The following is an 18,102-nucleotide window of genomic DNA, read 5'->3' on the forward strand; positions in this document are numbered from 1 at the left end:
TACGTAAGCGAATCGCTTGGGCTTTGGTATCGGTAAGACAGTAGTTCACCATGCGGTCGTTAGGTTGCCGTTCCTGATCCGTCCAGCCACGACCATGCACTGGCGTGGAAAATAGTATCCGGCCATGAGCTTCCCTTGTGTGGCCGCTGGCCAACGGTATCACGTCTAGAACACCATCGGCCAGCTCAACTAAACTCCGCTCCCAGGCTAGGTCAGCACATTTGGACTGATTGTCTTCAGTCACGTGTGTCCCACCTGCACCAATCCATGAGGGAGAAAAATTCATAATACCGCAACTAGAAGACTCATTTTTGTTCATCGCATGATCGCTTGTGGCACGTACAATAAGCCCTACACAATGCTCTTTTTGCAAAGTCCAAATGGCCAGTACTAGAGCGTAGGCTAAATTGTCGCCTAGAAGAGCAGCGAGTGCGGAAACATCGTCCAGTACGATCCAGGCTGGTACGCTAGCTGAACCAGAGCCCGACGACTGCAATAACCATTCCTTTATCTCCGAATACAAACTTTTGCATAGCTTTCCCCCATCCAAGCTCTCATCAATCTCCAACTGATCCAGTTCCTGCTGATATCGGGATACAAACGAGCAGATTGCAAACGGGTCCTGGGCGACCATGCTTGTACGGGTTGACTCTTGATTTGACGAAGAAAGCTGCCGGATGTAGGATGCGGCTGCTTCGCAACCCATTTTTTTCATGGCGTTGGCTATTAAATTCGGAGTCCAAGCCCCGCTCCCTGCCAACCACAGCAACCGTCCTCTTACTGATGTTAAGACCTTTGTCGCGAGCGTATGAAGTACAAAACGCCCATCGCACTGAATGGAGTCAAACACTAGAATCGTGCGAAAATTTCTTGCGTTGAGAGGAACTACATCGGCCAAGGACACAGCGGAGCTAGCAGGGTTCATGCTGTTGGGCTGAAAAGCTTGCCAAGCTGGCTGTTCGGGTCTTCTTGTCGCAAAGGGATGGAGGAATGCTGTGAGTATGAATAATGACGAAATCAGGAACAGTGCTATGCTTGGCACGGCACTTGTTTATGAAACAAATCAGTCAAGAGTATTATTCGTCTCGTACAACATACCCGACTGAGTGCGCCTCACACCTCGAGCACAAAGAAAACTGTATCAAAGACAAAAATAATAGAATACACGACGAGATCATAAATGTAAACCCTGCAGAAGTGGCAGGGAATTGGTCCAAGCCACAGTCAGTCTCACTTTTACTGTTAGTAACCTTCTCACATTCATTACGAAATATATTGGTTGTTTGGTTTTGTGTCTGGTGTGCTTTTATTGTCGATAGTGTCGCTGCCTCCACACAGTACCACGGTAACTAAAAATCACATAATTCTCAATGCCACAATAACTTACTGTAAATCGTCTCTTTCTGGTTCTCTTTGTTGTATTAATCGCTCTCTGCGTAGCACTCCAAGGAGAAGCAATCTAGGGAGAAGCGCACGAGTGAAAAAATAATGTCCAGCAATCGTTCTTCGGAGAGCGCCCTGGCGCAAAGCAGCGATTTATCGACAGGCGTATCGCTTAACGAGACTCTACCCACTCATGATACTGGAAGCGCTTCGCAGGATGTTTCTCTTAACGCCAAATGGACCATATGGTATGACAATCCTCGTTTGGCTCCTGAAGGTGCCGACTGGAAGGAAAACTTGAAGATGTGCGGTCACTTTGATTCCGTCGAATCTTTCTGGAGAGTCTACAACAATCTCAAGCCAGCCTCCCAAATTGGTCTCAATTCAAACTATTCCGTTTTCCGGTATGGTGTGGAACCAAGCTGGGAAGACGCATGCAATCGTGAAGGCGGAAAGTTCGTATTTTCAATTCCAAAGAAAGATGGCAAAAGCAGAATCGATGACTTTTGGCTTCACACTGTCCTATCAACAATAGGAGAAACAATGGATGCCACCGGTGATCAAGTCAATGGTGTTGTCGTATCAATTCGAAAGCACCAAGACCGTGTCGCACTATGGCTGAAATCTAGTGATAAGGCTATTTGCGGTCAAATTGGAGTGCGCTGGAAGAAAATTCTCAACTTAGACTCGCAATTCTTGCAATATCAAACACACAAAGATGCCGCCGAAAGTGGAAGATCGTTTCGGAACGAAACTTATTTTGAGGTATGATAGCTAAGTAAGCTTCGATCACAGAGTAAATAGAATGTTTAATTTCAACACGTTTAATGCGTCGATGAAGCTTCCACAAAATAATCTCTCGTGATATGAGGAGCCATTGCTAACTTAATTTTATCAATTGAGTAGGCGACTTAATCCCTTTGCCTATAACAGCACATACCATCGAAAGAGCAAGCGCGTAGTACGAGGGTATTCTCCTCTCTTACTGTTAATGTAAACAGGAAGACTTATTGAGCGTGTTAACAGTGTCATAAAGATGCGAGCAAAGTAGTAATCAGAAAATGGAAAGTACACGAACCGGTTTTTGTGATTGTTCAGGTGGTATAGGAACACCATGCCTTACTGAGTGACTGTGAAACGACAGAAGCAACTTCTATACAAACTGCGAGACCCTGACAAGCGAAAACCGAAAATTTCAGACTCTCCTGTTCAGACTTTACAATATAGCATAAATTATGGTCTCTTCGTGGTTCCGTAGCGATGCTGGAAAAGGCACAGTGCAGGATGTCGTGAAGGCTCTTTATCCCAAGAACAAAGGAGAGCCAGACCGAGCTCGTTTTTCTCAGCTCATTCTCGAGCACGGAGAAAAAGTTCTGCAAGATTGGGCGGTCGCAGCATATTCATTTCCAGAAGTATATGATCTCTCTTCTCCTTGTTTACCGCAACAAAAGAAAGGAGTGCAATGGGAACAATCACCCCGTAAAGCTCACGGCCAGAAGTCCCGTCGAAATTCTAGTCAGAGCTCACACTTCGTCCAGAACGGCAACGCTTCGGTCGATAAGGATTTGTATCCAACATTGAATATGACAAAAACCGAAGGCCGTCTACACCTTTGCTCAGGATCAATCATATTCGAGCCAACCGACACTTCTAGAGCGATTGTCAGGTGCTCATTTCAATTCATGACTGAAGCGCCAAAAGAGTATCCAGTAGATCATTCGTTTGCAGCAATGTGTATTGATTGTAGTGTTTCCAAACACGTAGTGATTTGGCAAAGTCACCAAGCGTTCGAATCAGTTCCTGTTCCAGCTCGGTTTCAGTTCACGTTTTTGCACAGTACCCCTACCATGTTCGTCGCACTGTGCCAGGAATTATTTCGGTTGGGCCAACAATCACGAGGGGCTAAGGGGGCTTCGGCCGAACTTGACCAGCTGCTACAACCCATGATGGATCGACCATTTAATATAAATAATCTGGTGGATGTCCGAGAACAAGTTTTGTCGACGCATTTACGTTGTCAAAGTTTGAAACCGCTCCAAGTGCAACCGGGGGTGCTGGTGGTGACAGTGGACCGGATCTACTTTCAGCCCGCAATTGGGGTACTAGACGAGTCCACAGAAACGCGTGCCATCAGTTGGCCTCAGCGCGACGTTCTAGCAACAGCTCGTCGTTACAAAGGGTTACAAGACAGTGCTCTGGAAATATACTGGAAAGATGGTTGCTCAACATTGCTTGCCTTTGAGCGCCGACATCATCGTGAACAAGTTTTGCGTGTGTTGCCTAACTACGTTCCGTGTTTGACGGACAGAGACTTTGTCGTCCAGGTAGCACACGAGTGGCAGCAGAAGACCATCAGCAACTACGAATATCTGCTGGCGGTAAATTCAGCAGCTGGTCGGAGCTTTCACGATCTTTCAAGGTATCCCGTCTTTCCATGGGTTGTTGCTGACTACGACAGTGCGAAGTTGGATCTGAATGACGAAAAGACGTTTCGTGATCTTAGCAAGCCTGTGGGAGCGCTCAACGAACACCGCTTGCAATACTTTAGGACGAGGTTGGAAGGAATGGAGGATATGGAAGAAGCATTTCTATATGGCACACATTATTCAGCCCCAGGATATGTCCTCTTTTATTTGGCTCGATCAATGCCGGAGCACATGTTATGTTTACAGAACGGGAAGTTTGACGCCCCAGACCGCATGTTTGACAGCATCAAACGGTGTTTCAACTGCGCATTGACGAACCATGCGGATGTGAAAGAATTGATTCCTGAGTTTTACAATGCCCATCATGATTTTGACTTTCTAATCAATGCTCGTGGTTTGCAGCTAGGGGCAATGCAGAACGGCGATCGGGTCAATGATGTGGAACTACCACCCTGGGCCCGATCTGCACGAGATTTTATCAAAAAGAATCGTAGTGCTTTGGAGTCCGAAATCTGCACGCGCCAACTTCCTCGATGGATTGATTTGATTTTTGGGTGTAAGTCGCGGGGAGAAGGCGCACTCCAAGCAATGAACCTTTTCCACCGAACAGCCTATCTTGGACCAAGAGATCTAGCCGATATGGCGTCCGAAGAAGAGCGCTTGCGCGCTGAGTTACAAGCCACTGAATTTGGGATCGTGCCCGATCTGCTTTTTTGCGGTTCTCATCCTACTCGAGATTGCGAGATTACAGACGACGCCTTCGTTGCAATTGATGTTGGCCGTGCGTCAAGTAAAGAAGAGTTTACTGCAAAGCGAGAGGCATGGGAGTTGCTCGATCCTCCGTCAAATACATCTCATGAGGAGAATTTTACCGGCCAGGTGAAGTTGTCTTTAGCACAGCAAGCCGTAGACCGAGCACATTCGCAGAAAGAGATCGGACATCAGTCGGATCCTTCGCAAAGCAAGCTGTCCGGTCCTCATGGTATTGGGCCGTCTTCAGGTATCATCTCCACTAAGGGGGAGATTGACCGAAGCCTGCCTCTACAGGGCATTGGCGAATCACTGGTTACCCAGGCAATCGATACACTTAGTTCACTTCCTTCTCCGAAGCGCACCGAGCTTGCACGGTCACCCTCGCAAGAGTCCCTGCCTCAGGTTGAAAATCTACGTATCAGCACTTCGTCTACACCCAGTGATTGGGATATGAAAATAATTGAGAGAAAACGTATCCACAATGATTCCATCAGTGGCTGCGTCCTTTACTTTGAAAGTGACGATGAAACGCTTTCCCCGATGCTGGCTACCACTTCCCTAGATGGCGGTCTGATGGTACACAAGATTTGTCAAGATTCGTCTCCGGAAGGTAAAAGTCGAGGTTTTTCATCGACGCTGACGCGTTTCTCCTACAACACGATCATGAGCCGTGGACTTGCTAACCAGTCTCCGCAAACGAAGCTCGAGGAGTATCGAACTCATGCTTCTCGGGATCCGCTGGCATGCCTTGTATTGGCAGTGGATGGTTCTGGTGGCCAGGTTGCATTTGCTGGCGGGCATGACGATGTGGTCCTGGCATATGGCATCAATTCATCCTGTGCAGTGGCGTCTCTTTACTCGCATCGTGATGCCGTCACTGGATTGGCCTTAATCAGTCGTACACCTCTGGATTCGGACAATGCTTTGTGGCTGGAAGGATCAACCCACATCTTAGTCAGCGGTAGTTGGGATGCTACTGTAAAGGTATGGTCGACAACTGTAGCATCTGGAGAAACAGTGTCAATAAGTCGAGAACCGTTAGCCGAGCTGTTTGACGCGGATTCCTCGATTGTCTGCGTTTCAGCAAAAGTGATTCCTACAGGAGGCGTGGTTATTGGTGCAGGATGCGCTGATGGTAGCTTGATCGTTTGGAATGTGCACAGCGACGGTGTCCAAGTCGTAATCCATAGCGAACCAGCCCGTCGGGGTTCGGGCGCTTGCTCGGTGGTGGAATGGACAATGGAAAGCGGTAGCTTGCACTTGTTTGCAGCGTTTGCTACCGGAAAGATTGCGTCTTACTCACTTACGGACGGCGTCTTACGTCGTAAAAGTGCAGTATCGGTCGGTGTTGCAATTTTGTCTATAGCATACGCCAAGGGCTCATTGTTGGTTGGTTGTGCAGACGGTGGCTTACGTCTGATTGCAGTTCGAGATGGGGCGTGCTTTGACACGAAGCCGACCTTGTGGAGAGCGGTGAATCATCAATCGGCACCGGGAATCAGCAGTATCAGCATTTCGTGCCGAGACCGGCAAAGCGTACAAGCTGAATGCATCTGTTGTACAGGTGGCGCAGATGGTAGCATCGCACTTTTCGAACTCAAAAGAACCCAGCCATTGTTATAAAGATTCTGTAAATAGCTTTCTATCTTAGTCATTTGCTCATCACGCTTTGCTATTGTGCATCACGAACATTCGTTGGGCGCTATGAGCTCAGAAAACGAGATAGGACTCGGTATTTGTACATGGCGCACCATTCCTCGTTGCGATGACAGGTACTTGTATGAGATAGCTGCTAACTCTTCCACATTCCCTGAGTCACTGAACTCTTCACAGTAAACAGATAGATCGATAATGCACCCATTGAGATCACTCAATTCGTAGGGCGACACGTTTTCTAGAGCCCCAGGCCATACTTCCGAAAACCCCAGTGCATATCGGGCTAGAACAAGGACAGCAACCGCAATTTGACTGGGTCGGCATTGAATAGCAGATTGAAGCGCGTGCTCAGATAGATAGAGAGCCATCCAGTAGAGCTTCGTCCCTGGTATAACACCAGAGGCATGACAATATTCCGTCACAAAATCGTAGATTGTCGGTAAAGCTAAATCAAATCTATACATGGGAAGGAGAAGCTCCTGGGCTGCGGCAGAGTAAACGCCAGCTTTCGCATTTGGGCAATCAGAACTCATGGCAATGTCTTGTTCTGTCAATTTCGCGGCCGATATTTTGGCAGCCATGTACAGACAACATCCTGCATGATACTGCATATCGGAAACTTGAAAGAGATTTGATGATCGGTCAAAATAAGCCATGCTGAGAAAGATTATTTTGTCAGCCAAATTAAAGACGGATGCCACTTCGACAATCCAGTCCACAACACTGGCGCGATATCGAACACGATGGTGCAACGCAGGGATCCCTAGCTTATCCTCCAATCGTAATAGATGCTTGACACGCTCAATACATGAGTCTTCACTAGCTGCAGAGAAATTCAACGGTGACATCTGGTTCATCAATGCAAAACATCGATCGGTATCAATTTGTAAGGATTCGGACAATCGCTTACTTTTTCCTTCTTTATCTACCCAGTACCACCATGCAAACCGCTTTTTAATAGAAGCAGAGGATGCGCCCGGAAAAAAGAAATTTTCACTAACAAAGCCGACTGGAACCAAGAGCTCTTCGCCTTTAAGGGAGGAAAATTCATGAGAGTCCCCTTGGATAAACCGCCCCACGAAGCATTCTTTGAGGAGCTGTACGACCGTTTCTTCATGGCTAACGGAATCGATATGCAGCTCGATATTTCGTTGACTTCCCAAATGGAATGCGATGTATGTGTACTTTCCGTGACTAGCTTGCAGTATCTTTTGTTTGACCAAACCCACCAACGTCAGCCCACCATGGTTACGATCCTCCAGAAAGAGTTGATGCTTCAAAGATGATGTGCTTACTGTTGTCAATAGCCCCCAAAGATCCTTCGAGTAAACTATGTTCTTCCAGCGCTTGCAGACGAGCATGCATGCCAAGACGGACCCAGAGTCGACAGTTCGTGTCTCGTTTGGCGCTTCTGTGCCGTCGGGCATTGGAAGTTTTTCGGCCAAAAAAAAGGAGAAGATGTTTCGAAGAGTATCGTCGCTGACATTTGATAGAAAGCTCATAGTGGCTTCACTGTGAGACCAAAGAAGAGGCACTTCTCAGGAATTGATTGTGTTTCCTCACGGAGACCTGGCATCGATGAAAAAAAGTGTAATTCGTTTGAAAAACCGTGGTCGCACGGTCCGAAGGCTTGCTTTGAAGTTTGGTTTGAACAGAGTCCGGCAATATCGTCCTTGTGTCCGACCGACATTGGCGTTTACAGGGGAGTCCATGAGTTTTGGTAATCTCACTCTGTTGCCAGTTTGAATTTCGAAACGACAATCAAGCATAGTAACGATATCGAGAGCATTCGACATGATAAGGAGAAGCAATGTAAGTCGTATGAGTATACCTCAAGCCAACGACTGCAAACTGTAATGCTGTTAGGAATTCATGAAACAAGATGGAGTAACGCTGTGAAATCGGTCCAACATGAAAGAATCGTTTTCGAGACTTCCGAAGCTTTCACATAAAGAAGTCGTCGGTGTCTGTTGGCAACATAAACAATGCTGCACATTCACCTCGCAAGTGTATTTTATATTCATTATTTGCTCTCTTCCTTTTCGTTCCCCGCTTCGTCGTACACGCGATCCCAGTACTTTGGGTTGCGCTCAATAATTTGTTCCTTCATGCGGGTTACAGGACGCATTTGTCCATCCTCATCTGGCATCCACTGGAAGTAGCCCGCATTTGTTGGCCCTTGATAGTCCTCCATAGGATCTGACATTGAACGATCCCTTTTCCGATTCTTGTCCTGTTCTCCGTAGAAGTTGGATTTGCGCTTGCCGTAGAAGGCGGCACCATTTCCCAACCTACGAGCGGTAGCGTCATCCATGAAAGCATCAAGTTCTTTGAAAAAACTGCTCACTCCTCGAAAGAATCCACCTCCCTCTTCCTTCTTCTGTTCAAAGCATTGAATGTTAGAGATCCGGCTTCCTTTTGAAGCTGGGCGCGACACAAACGCGTAGGTTGTGTGGGCGAGCGACAATAGAATCGTTCCTGCAAAGAGCAGGATTTTTGCATTCCGCCACATGTTCCATACACTGCTCGTCTGTTAGGATCCCCGTCTTTAGATGTTAGAGAAGGCAATAGGTAAGCGATCGATCAATTCACAGTCACAATGAACATGGGTGTTATAAGACAAAATCGACGCCCATGGCAAAAGGTGCTGGCAAATCGTCGTTCGATGCTCTTCATGATATGGAGACGGAAACCACGTGGTTTCTTGCGTGTGCAAACACGATCCGAAAGTTCCCTCAAACCGGTACCTGTGCTTTAAAGATCACTTCTGACTGCCGGGCCTCTCGAATATCAATGGAAAAGGAATGCGACAGAGATGAAAAGCATTTTTGCATTCCAATTTACTGTTTACAGAGCGACCGGGTCAGTACGTATAGTACGTGTTTCTTTCATCTAAAGGCGACGCGGAAACCGAAACATACTCTGCGCTCGAGATTTTGAGGTCAAGAACGACTGTGTCTAGATTTTTTTGCTTGCATGAAATCGAGCAACTTGTCGCAGCGCAGTCTCGACTGCCCTTGTCGGAATTTCTCGAGCTTGGAACGTATTTCTCAAGTGCTCGCATCGAAAAGCCAAACACAAACTCTGATCGATTGGTTGGCAGGGAAAAGCGACGAATCTTCTTTTGAAGAACGACGACCTTTATCTTGCAGCGAAAAATATCGCTGCAAGTTTCGCGCAAATACTTCGCTATTCATATTGAACGGAGTCCGCGATGCTTGTCGGCCGTTTTTGGAGTCCGTTTTGGTCTCAAACGAAGGTCCTGCGAACCCGCGACCCTCTCCAATCGTGCCGTACGAAGATGCCTTTCCAACTTTACTTTCTACCCCTCCTCCAAATCTGCCTTTTTCTTCCAAAAGCCTTCCAACACACTCTTTCCAATATGCTCGTTCAGCCACTGACAAAGCTGAGAAATCAAAACCAAAGCGGCGTGTTCGACCTTTGACAATTTCAACGTCCGGACCATCGGCTTGGGGCGAAGGAAATTTGGTGACTGCGTCACTGCCAGTCAGCACGACTTTGCAACAGTGTGATGTATGCCATCCAAAACTACCGTTAGAAATGCCAATCCCTCAAGGTAAATCAATACCGAAGTCAGCGCGGTCTGGCGCCACGCGGAAAACACCGACAAAGCAAGAGAAAAGCGCCCACCAACGGATGGAACAAACCAGCATGACTGAGGTGCAAAGGCTAATAGAAGTATACTGTGAGCTGGTGAAGAGTGCACTCGTCCCCTCGACGGCGTTGGAGTTGCATTTGCTGTGTCGTATGTTGTCTGTTCCGATCAGCGATCTATCGAATCCTCAGAGCTTGCAGGATTCCAGTTTTTCCTGTGTTTTCTCCTCAGCGACACAATGTACATATTTTGCGAGGGAATGTTTGCTTCGCTTGTCTGGTATCCTCCGTGGCTACGGTAAATCCTTTCTGATAGAACTTGTTCGATGCGCTCCATTCCGTGTTCACCTTCCCGATATGGTTTCGGACTTTGAAGCACTCATACGGCTCGACGCGACGCGTGTAGATGCGTCTCTCGACTTTTCACCAAACAGCCAAATCCCTTTGTTGACCCTTCCTTTCAATGAGGAAAGAGACTCGCGACACAACTACAAGACTCGTGAGGAACAAGCCCTTTACAAGAACCGAGAGGAAAGCCGCGACGCATTTCTCTACCAGTTTAGATCCTTTTTAAATGTGAGAGGGAAATTAGTTGATACAGGAGCCGCGGAAAAAGAAATTAAGAAAATCGAACGGTCTTCTCGAACTGTCGTAAACGGAGTGATGGGCGACAACGTTCCTTGGTTTGCGGATTTTTTTTGCGATTTATTGTTACAGACTGGTCTAGTACCTCTGCAAGAGACAGATACAGACCTTCTTCGTATCGCCGGTAAGGAAAAGCTCCAAAAACTGCACAAGCGCTTTGGATCCATGGTTCCTCTTACTGAAAAAAGTACCAAGAAACTCGTTGCCGAGCGGCACTTTAGAGAATCTATCCCGGCGGTGGCAGCACAGCAGTTCTTTCCTGGCCATCAGGAGTTTTTCTTCCTTTTTCTTATGTCCGCCGACTCCTTCATCTTTGGTTTGCATTTACGCCGAGTATTGGCCCAGAATATTAAGAAACTCGCTGCCGCTACAACGGTAAGGGATTTTGAAAGGCAGATATTGAAAATGCAATTGCTAGGTCGTTTTGTTGGTGTACTCTTCTTCGCTCCGAATTGGGTTTCATCGACCACAAAGCAACAATCTCCGTCTGTACTTTTATCAACTGCTCTGTGCGAAATCTCAATTGCTGGTTTACCAATGCTAGAAATGCTCGGTGAAGCGTGCCAAAATGGTAACCTCGTGAGTTTCGTTCCATGGGTGGTTGAAGTTCTTAAGATGTCCATCTGGGACAGAGGGGCGCGCAACAGTTTTGAGGTGCGTCAGCTTCTAGCGTATTTGCGGCAGATACAATTATTGTATTGCAGAAGGGATGAGAGAACTGAAACAACCAATTCAGTACGCGAGCTCATTTTTGGTAGCATCGAGGCTATGCTTGATGAAGTTCTTGGTCTTGGACGGACCACGAGTCTAGAACTGACAGCCCTAAAATTAGCGCCTATGCAGGAAACCGGACTGGACTGTATTGATTTCACATTTTCTTCGACATTGCTGTTCGCGTCATATTCACATTTGGAGGAGTTGATGGCTCTCATATCAAAGCTGTCGCGCCCTGAAAATAGCACACTCACTAGTCCCAGGATATCGAGAAAGCTTCGACCCAGTTTTATTAGTCCCACAGTAAGTCCGGATCAAAAATTAACTCATTCCTCGCATGCTGAAGAAATTGCCGGAGAAGGAAGCCTTGTGCCGAGCCAAACAAGGCGGAACACGACAATCCATGCAAAATTGCGATTTACTTTCTTCCACCAGCATTCTAACTTAAAGGAGACCTCCGAGTTTGCCATGGATCAAATTTTGAAACTCTGTAGTGCAAAACTTCTCAAGGCAGTTATTCATCCGACACTGACACAATCGCTTGCGGATGGAAGCAATCATGTCGACTCGGAGCGATGTGCCTTAGCGGCAAGTCTCGAATTTATTCGAAGCGAGCTCCACTCACGTATTGGCCAAGTTCTTGACGCACTCGTTGACAGTAGAACGAGCCAAAAAGTAAAAAGTATTGCATGCTCTCTAGCTGTCAATCATGGCCTTGAAGTTGGAAATGCCATGGCTTCTGCAATGGTTGCGACGGCAATGAAATCGATGCCTGGTGCTATTTTAACAAACGATAGACGTCGGTTGTTTGACGGCTATTCCACAAATTGCGAGATCGTTCAAACAAATCTGGTGTATATAACAGGTTGCTTGCGAGATCTTCTCATCGAGCTGAAAATGAGAATGGATGGCGACTTTTCAGGCGTCGACAAATTGATCCAGAAAGTTTTGAAAGACTTCGAGGAGTGGCTTGCGAAGTCGGGAAGCACAGTCCCTATAGGAAACGAATTTCGATCTTTTATTCAAGTCTTATTACAAGTCGACTCATTTACTTTACGGATAATGAAATGGTCGCTGCTTTTCAATACGGCTTCTTGCGAGATGCGGTGGTGTCTTTTGACATCATATTTGGAGTGGACCTGCTTGTTAAGCAGAATATCACGGTTTGGCTTAAAATCCGTTCGCGCATTTCTCTCTGAAAGCGAGAATCTTGTCACTCTTGTGAGTATTGGCTCCGCGGACGACAGGTTCGAAGGCCTCTGCGTTACGCTGCGAAATTTGCGCAAGGCAAAGCTCCTATCGAAGACTGCTTTCGAAAAATGCATTCTGATTTGCGAACGAAAGGAGATTTTAAATACCGCTTCTATCGACAGTATACGCAAAGCAACGTTTTGTTGTTAGATGATTTCAGCACTGTTTTTAAACTTTTTTTAAGTATGGAAACCGAGTAAGTTAACACTTGATTGTTCCAAAACTTAGGGATCATCCTAGTCGCTGGTCTTAGCGAGCACCTAAATTTTGGCGACCCCCGTCAATTGCAATACATTCTCCAGTTAAAAATTGTGCCTTGCTTGATGCTAGAAAGGCGATGAGCTCGCCTACTTCGTCGGGCTGCCCAACGCGCCCCAGACTGGCAGAAAGAGGATGTGTTGTTTCGATACTGCGTTTTAAAAAAGATGCGTACTGCTCATCAGTTTGGCCGCCAGTCTTTTGCAAATTCGTTTCAATAACCCCGGGATTCACAGCGTTTACGCGAATTCCAGCCTTTGCCAGATCAACGCTGGCACAACGTGTCAGCTGATCGATGGCAGCCTTGCTCATACAATAGGAAGCGCATCCGGCGAATGCTTGCTTGCCATTGACGGAACTCACGTTTACAATAGATGGAAATCTTTCCTTCTCCTGTTTCAAATATGGTATGGCATGGATCATAATTTCAAAAGGGGCTTGAGCGTTGCATTTCATGTTGCGCATATAATTCTCCATGTCAATGCTGCCCATGGCCCCACCATGCAGCACACCTGCTGCGTTTACGACAGTGGTCAATCCGTGTAGCGTTTTCGCTGCCGCTTCCACAACTCGTTGGCATTCGCCTTCCTGGACTAAATCTGCTACAATGTAGTCCACTACACCGCCTTGGTCTTTCAACAACTGTAAAGAAGCTTCATTGCGTCCGGTACCAACAACTAAGGCACCATAGCCGGAAAGAACTAGGCAGGTAGCGCGGCCGATCCCGGACGACGCACCTGTGACGAGGCATTTTAGGCCTTTCAACATCTCAGCATCAACATTCACCAACAATCCAGTTTTTTATTCGTATTGAGTAGGCGAAACTATGTAACGAAAGGAAGAGTTGACTGTGAATGTGAGCACGATGTGCAGAAACCGAAAAGCGAAATAGGTTGTAACTGTAAAAGAAGTATCCGGCAAAGCGCTAGACGTTTTACACCGTTAACGGATGTCAGATTTCGTTGTCTGTACTAATAGGGAGCTAGTTTTCGAAAGTCTACGTACGATGTACGTACCATATAGGAAGACATTGCGCTCATCTAAGGTTGTGTACATCAAGGCAGGGAACTAAAAGTCGGGGCAACTTACTACCAGCTCCACTATGGTCGATAGCTACATGAACGAGATGAATTGCTAGCCGCATGCAACTGTTGGGAATCCCCGGTTTGAGTTCTATTAGTTCAAGTCGTTGGTTCGAGTACAAATCAAGTAACAGTTAAAGCTTGAACAACAAGGCCATACAAGAAATGACGGAACAATCTACGGGACTTGGAGTGTCCGACGCCAAAGAAGATCAGCAAGACTCGACCGAAAATTCTTCGATCGATGACGCTTTCGGTATGGAAATACGCCGGAGACTAAAGTTGGAATCGTTCGTTGCATCCGGCCTCGGCAAAAACAAAGAAAAAATCGGCCGTGTCGATACTTTTTGGAAAGTTGTTTGGCCCAAACTTGAAGAAAGTGGATGGAGAAAGGTATGCTGATTGTTTGCTACAGAGAGCTCACTCTCGCCATGACCTCCGATAGTACTGAATTAACTTGTTCCACACTAAATCACAGGAGAATGGGACGGGACACAACCTTGGAGGCATCAAGTTTTTTTTTCCTCCCTTTTTAAAAAACTTTATAGTAGCGAAACGCGAAGATCACTATGAACGTATTCGAGACGTTCTGGATCGCATTTTAGGTCGACATACGCAAGATGAAACCGCAGCCGCGGATGCGTATGAGGCTGAAATGAAAAAGGTTTTGAAGCTTCTTTCGAAGCCAGAAGGGAGAAAGCGAGGTCCTGTCAAAGACGATACAACATTGACTTGGAGCAAGGGCCAAGCGCCAAAAAAGCAAATGCTGGATCTGAGCTGGAAGGAAGGCGGTCGGAACTTTCCAAAGAAATCCAGCCGCATCGGACGAGAGTACCAGGTGGAGGACACCCCTAATGCTGGTACATGGAAGGCACCGGAAAACGACGATGAAAGACAGTACGTCCATTTCGCCTGCATTTTCTTTCTGGGCTCTTGACTGACAATTCTTTTCGTTCAGGTACGAGCAGGTATGGGACCCAGTTCTTGCAGTGGCCAAAGGCATTGACTTGGCAGATATAGTGAAAGATGTACCAAGCAACAAAAAAGAGAAGGCCTTAATTTGGTTGGGGGCTCACGAGTACGAAATTGCTGGGTTTGAGGAAGCCGTCAAAAACATGGAATGTGACAACGGCTCGGATTGGAATCCCGACATGAGGCGCCGTTTTCGAGATGAAATTTTCCGCTCGCGCAAAGACATGGATGCTGTTCATGGGGCAATGGAGATTGAGATGAAAACTTGCTTGGCTTACTACCTAGGAACGTTTCGTATGTCAAATGATTATCGTTTGCTCAAGACGGTTTGCGAAGAGGAACGACAAGAAGGCTATAGCGCTACGGAGCACGGGAAGGACGCTTGCGCAATTTGCGGAGACGGTGGAAGTTTACTTATTTGTGACGGATGTGAGGGGGAGTATCACATGGACTGCGTACAACCTTCGCTTGCCGAAATCCCCGAGGGGCACTGGGAATGTGACGATTGTGTTAACGAAAAATTCCTGGCGGCAAGGGAGCACCTCATTCGAAACTCAGAATTGTTTGAGAAGGCACAATCCGAAAGCAAGGATACAACAGATCCGATGGATTCCGAATTTATCGCCTATCGACCTACTGACTTTGCGCTCCAAAGTGTAAGTAAGATGGCTATGAGAATTTCAGAGGCACTGCGAAACTTTTCTCCACCCGGAACGGTGGCCTCGTAGAGTAGAATGACGAGCCTCTGGTATTCATTCCTACGAAGCGTTTTTTAATCAAACAAGCAAACAAACAAAAACATTACGCTATGTTAATCGGTGCAGCAACCGAAACGACTTCACTCTTGTTGTCGACAGATGCGCTGGATATCCTTCCACCGGAGTCACTTCAAAGGCTGCCGTACTAATTAGATCAGCGGCTGAAGTGCAACGTAGGACTACCGGAAACCGAATATCGTCATCTTCCTGAGCGGGCTTCCAAAGCTTTGCATGAGCGCTCACCATGAAAGACTGTCCCGTCTCGAGGGCTTTGAGCTTCCACTGAATTGTGCGCTTGAGTTCATCCCAGACTCCTTCTCCTCGGGAAATTTCAATAGAGTCTCCATTGACACGTTCAGGTACGGCAACGACAATGGTCAAATCCTCGATATCACCCGAATTGGTTAATTTGGAGCGTACTTGCACAGCCAGGCGACAAGAAGTATCCTGTACCGTGACTTTGCGTTCGAGCAAGACTGGCAAATGCTGAACTTCTTTAGTGAGAGAGTAATGAGCTACAGGAACGTATCCCAGCTCTGGTTTGGGAATATGCACAGCGAAAGCGTTATTGTTCATCGTGGCATCGTTCCAAAGGAACTTTTGGTTGGGCCGAACGGAAAAGTCCGGATCCACGGTAGCCAACGCGAATGGTGCGTTTTTCCTTCCGTCTGAACACTGAACCTGCGCGTATACACTACCCTCAATTGCAGCGTTCGAAGAAAGGGTACCATCGGCTTCGATTCTCGCTTGCGAAGATACTTCTTCGTACATCGTAAGCTTCAGTACGAGTTTGGGTGGCAGCGCGGTTACCGGAACGGATTGTCTGGTGACACGGTTGACTTCGGGAGGCGTGGAAGGGCTGTCCTCACGCGGCCTCCGGGTGGGCGGATCGTCCGAAGCCGAACGTATACCGGCATTGGGTGTTTGCGAAAGCGTGGCGATTCCGAATGGGTCAAAGGAGTCGTTACTGTCCATTGACGGATTCGAGTTAACATCATGGGCATTCGTCGAGCTCGCATTTCGCGGCGTAATATTCACTGACCCTGAACGACTAGTGTCCCAATCTTCTTGCGACGCGCTGAGATCGAACGGGTCAAACGCTTTCTGCGTGGACATAGTTTGTTCTAGTACAGGAAAGCGAAAGCTTCTCGTAGACCACACAGAAAGGCCAAAGGGCCCTTACCGATCGATGTAACAGTAGTCCGAACGTGTGCAAGAGCCACTGTCTCGTCGCAACTTGCTTCCCGACAGCGACGACGAGTTCCAGCCTCTTCTCAAGTCTCAAAGTCAGAGTCCGTGGCGATAGATTGTTTACGGTATCGTGTTCGCAGGCCTCGCCTCGCAATCAATCGGATTAGCACAGCATACGTTGGGACAAGTGACATACAAGCGTTTTGCACTATATTTTCGAAAATTAACAGGAGCTTTTCACATAGATAACAAATCCACCTATAAAATGGTTTGGTGGTATGACGTTATACATAACGTCTTTGCATTATCTCTTTCGATATGCCTAATTAGAATTCGTACTTGCGCGTCGGCCAGCTACGATGGGCGTAGCCGCTCATAATCCATCGAACAAAAAGACCGTCGACAAGTACAGAGTCGGCGGGTCGGTCCCCCCCCCCCCCCATTCCTTCCCACTAACTGGAAGGTACACTTTCTGGATACGCTTCATACTCGCTACAATTTTTTCCCTCCGACCATTGCGATGCAAAGTCGCATCCAACGCGGAGGCCTTCCCAAGTTGGACGAGAATGCTGGCACCGACCAGCCAGCGAAAGGTAGCGATCCCTGGTCCGACCAAACTTGGGGAGAAAATGCTTTGAATTCCAGTGTAGTAAACGAGGAATTCACTGTCAATTTGAATGCCGACCTATTTTCGCCTCTTGCTTCCATTGACCAGGAGGATACGCAAACTTTTCTGTTTCCTAGCAATCCGATTTGGGATTCCGGTGCTGTTGGCTCCAACGACCAACACCAACAAGCGCATACCGTGACTCCGATTGTCCAAGTGGCCATTCACGAGCAGTTGGCGGCCATTTATGACCACATTGCCGAAGAACCAACCTTCCGCATAGAAGGTTCTATTCACGTCAAGTCGTCCAAAAAGACTCCAGTAAAGTCACCTTTCTGTCTCTTGATTCGAGACTCGCTGGATCGAATCGAGACACTCGAGATGAACAAGGGGAAATGCGTGGATATTTCGGAAAACATGCCACGGAAAGACCTATGCGCATCAGATCGCGAATTACGAGTAGACGTGTCCGAGTCTCCCACAGACCGGGAGATTCCCGTTGCTACATATACTTGTGTCCCCAATCTCCGACCTGTGCCCTTGGTAAGTACTGTCGACTGGTCAAGGTCTGCTCTGGTCCTCTATACATATATCCTAATTGGTTTGTGGGCCGTTTCCAGCTGGTGAAGAGCCGCGTACTGCGCACTGATAGATCCAGCCACATTGGATTCAAAATCCGTGCCAATCCTCAAAACAAGTATCCTTTGTTACGGATGGTAATCATGATTGCCGTTCCTCCTTGCGTCGACGGTCCGTCGGTCAAAATGTCCAAGGAAGGTGGCTGCTGGGAT

At 47.3% G+C, this 18,102-nt stretch overlaps 10 protein-coding genes across 10 annotated transcripts; 5 read left to right on the top strand and 5 right to left on the bottom strand.

Moving 5' to 3' along the window:
- Window positions 1-119: 119 nt before the first annotated feature.
- On the bottom strand, window positions 120-1,101 carry PHATRDRAFT_43755 (predicted protein). Its single transcript, XM_002178095.1, has 2 exons — window positions 344-1,101; window positions 120-255 (listed from the first exon to the last, which is right to left on the bottom strand). Exons 1-2 carry the CDS (start codon window positions 923-925, stop codon window positions 241-243), a joined length of 597 nt encoding a protein of 198 aa, XP_002178131.1. The 5' UTR covers window positions 926-1,101; the 3' UTR covers window positions 120-240.
- Window positions 1,102-1,608: 507 nt separating this feature from the next.
- Window positions 1,609-2,154, top strand: PHATRDRAFT_9829 (predicted protein; the record flags this gene model as incomplete). The annotated part of the gene is made up of 1 exon (XM_002177783.1): window positions 1,609-2,154. A coding segment is annotated over one exon (546 nt), but the record flags the coding sequence as incomplete, so codon positions are not given.
- Window positions 2,155-3,734: 1,580 nt separating this feature from the next.
- On the top strand, window positions 3,735-4,427 carry PHATRDRAFT_9886 (predicted protein; the record flags this gene model as incomplete). Its single annotated transcript, XM_002177784.1, has 1 exon — window positions 3,735-4,427. A coding segment is annotated over one exon (693 nt), but the record flags the coding sequence as incomplete, so codon positions are not given.
- Window positions 4,428-6,244: 1,817 nt separating this feature from the next.
- Window positions 6,245-7,784, bottom strand: PHATRDRAFT_43757 (cyc-like protein; the record flags this gene model as incomplete). The annotated part of the gene is made up of 1 exon (XM_002178096.1): window positions 6,245-7,784. Exon 1 carries the CDS (start codon window positions 7,718-7,720, stop codon window positions 6,245-6,247), a length of 1,476 nt encoding a protein of 491 aa, XP_002178132.1. The 5' UTR covers window positions 7,721-7,784.
- Window positions 7,785-8,241: 457 nt separating this feature from the next.
- Window positions 8,242-8,730, bottom strand: PHATRDRAFT_33045 (predicted protein; the record flags this gene model as incomplete). The annotated part of the gene is made up of 1 exon (XM_002178097.1): window positions 8,242-8,730. The coding sequence occupies one exon, from the start codon at window positions 8,728-8,730 to the stop codon at window positions 8,242-8,244; it is 489 nt and encodes a 162-aa protein (XP_002178133.1).
- A 464-nt stretch (window positions 8,731-9,194) lies between these two features.
- On the top strand, window positions 9,195-11,289 carry PHATRDRAFT_33046 (predicted protein; the record flags this gene model as incomplete). The annotated part of the gene is made up of 2 exons (XM_002177785.1): window positions 9,195-11,132; window positions 11,215-11,289. The coding sequence occupies 2 exons, from the start codon at window positions 9,195-9,197 to the stop codon at window positions 11,287-11,289; spliced, it is 2,013 nt and encodes a 670-aa protein (XP_002177821.1).
- A 1,324-nt stretch (window positions 11,290-12,613) lies between these two features.
- PHATRDRAFT_25521 (predicted protein) lies at window positions 12,614-13,530 on the bottom strand. Its single transcript, XM_002178098.1, has one exon. It carries the CDS (start codon window positions 13,467-13,469, stop codon window positions 12,693-12,695), a length of 777 nt encoding a protein of 258 aa, XP_002178134.1. The 5' UTR covers window positions 13,470-13,530; the 3' UTR covers window positions 12,614-12,692.
- Window positions 13,531-13,875: 345 nt separating this feature from the next.
- Window positions 13,876-15,483, top strand: PHATRDRAFT_43759 (predicted protein; the record flags this gene model as incomplete). The annotated part of the gene is made up of 3 exons (XM_002177786.1): window positions 13,876-14,176; window positions 14,262-14,680; window positions 14,742-15,483. Exons 1-3 carry the CDS (start codon window positions 13,949-13,951, stop codon window positions 15,481-15,483), a joined length of 1,389 nt encoding a protein of 462 aa, XP_002177822.1. The 5' UTR covers window positions 13,876-13,948.
- Window positions 15,484-15,541: 58 nt separating this feature from the next.
- On the bottom strand, window positions 15,542-16,810 carry PHATRDRAFT_43760 (predicted protein). The gene is made up of 2 exons (XM_002178099.1): window positions 15,697-16,810; window positions 15,542-15,674 (listed from the first exon to the last, which is right to left on the bottom strand). Exons 1-2 carry the CDS (start codon window positions 16,627-16,629, stop codon window positions 15,663-15,665), a joined length of 945 nt encoding a protein of 314 aa, XP_002178135.1. The 5' UTR covers window positions 16,630-16,810; the 3' UTR covers window positions 15,542-15,662.
- A 375-nt stretch (window positions 16,811-17,185) lies between these two features.
- On the top strand, window positions 17,186-18,053 carry PHATRDRAFT_43761 (predicted protein; the record flags this gene model as incomplete). Its single annotated transcript, XM_002177787.1, has 2 exons — window positions 17,186-17,854; window positions 17,932-18,053. Coding segments are annotated over exons 1-2 (750 nt in total), but the record flags the coding sequence as incomplete, so codon positions are not given.
- Window positions 18,054-18,102: the final 49 nt, after the last annotated feature.

This window comes from Phaeodactylum tricornutum, chromosome 2 (assembly GCF_000150955.2).
Source record: "Phaeodactylum tricornutum CCAP 1055/1 chromosome 2, whole genome shotgun sequence".
NCBI classification, from domain to species: domain Eukaryota; phylum Bacillariophyta; class Bacillariophyceae; order Surirellales; family Neidiaceae; genus Phaeodactylum; species Phaeodactylum tricornutum.

Coding starts and splice junctions, on each gene's coding strand:
- PHATRDRAFT_43755 (XM_002178095.1), bottom strand. CDS start 925: ATGAACCCTGCTAGCTCCGCTGTGTCCTTGGCCGATGTAGTTCCTCTC.
- PHATRDRAFT_25521 (XM_002178098.1), bottom strand. CDS start 13,469: ATGTTGAAAGGCCTAAAATGCCTCGTCACAGGTGCGTCGTCCGGGATC.
- PHATRDRAFT_43760 (XM_002178099.1), bottom strand. CDS start 16,629: ATGTCCACGCAGAAAGCGTTTGACCCGTTCGATCTCAGCGCGTCGCAA.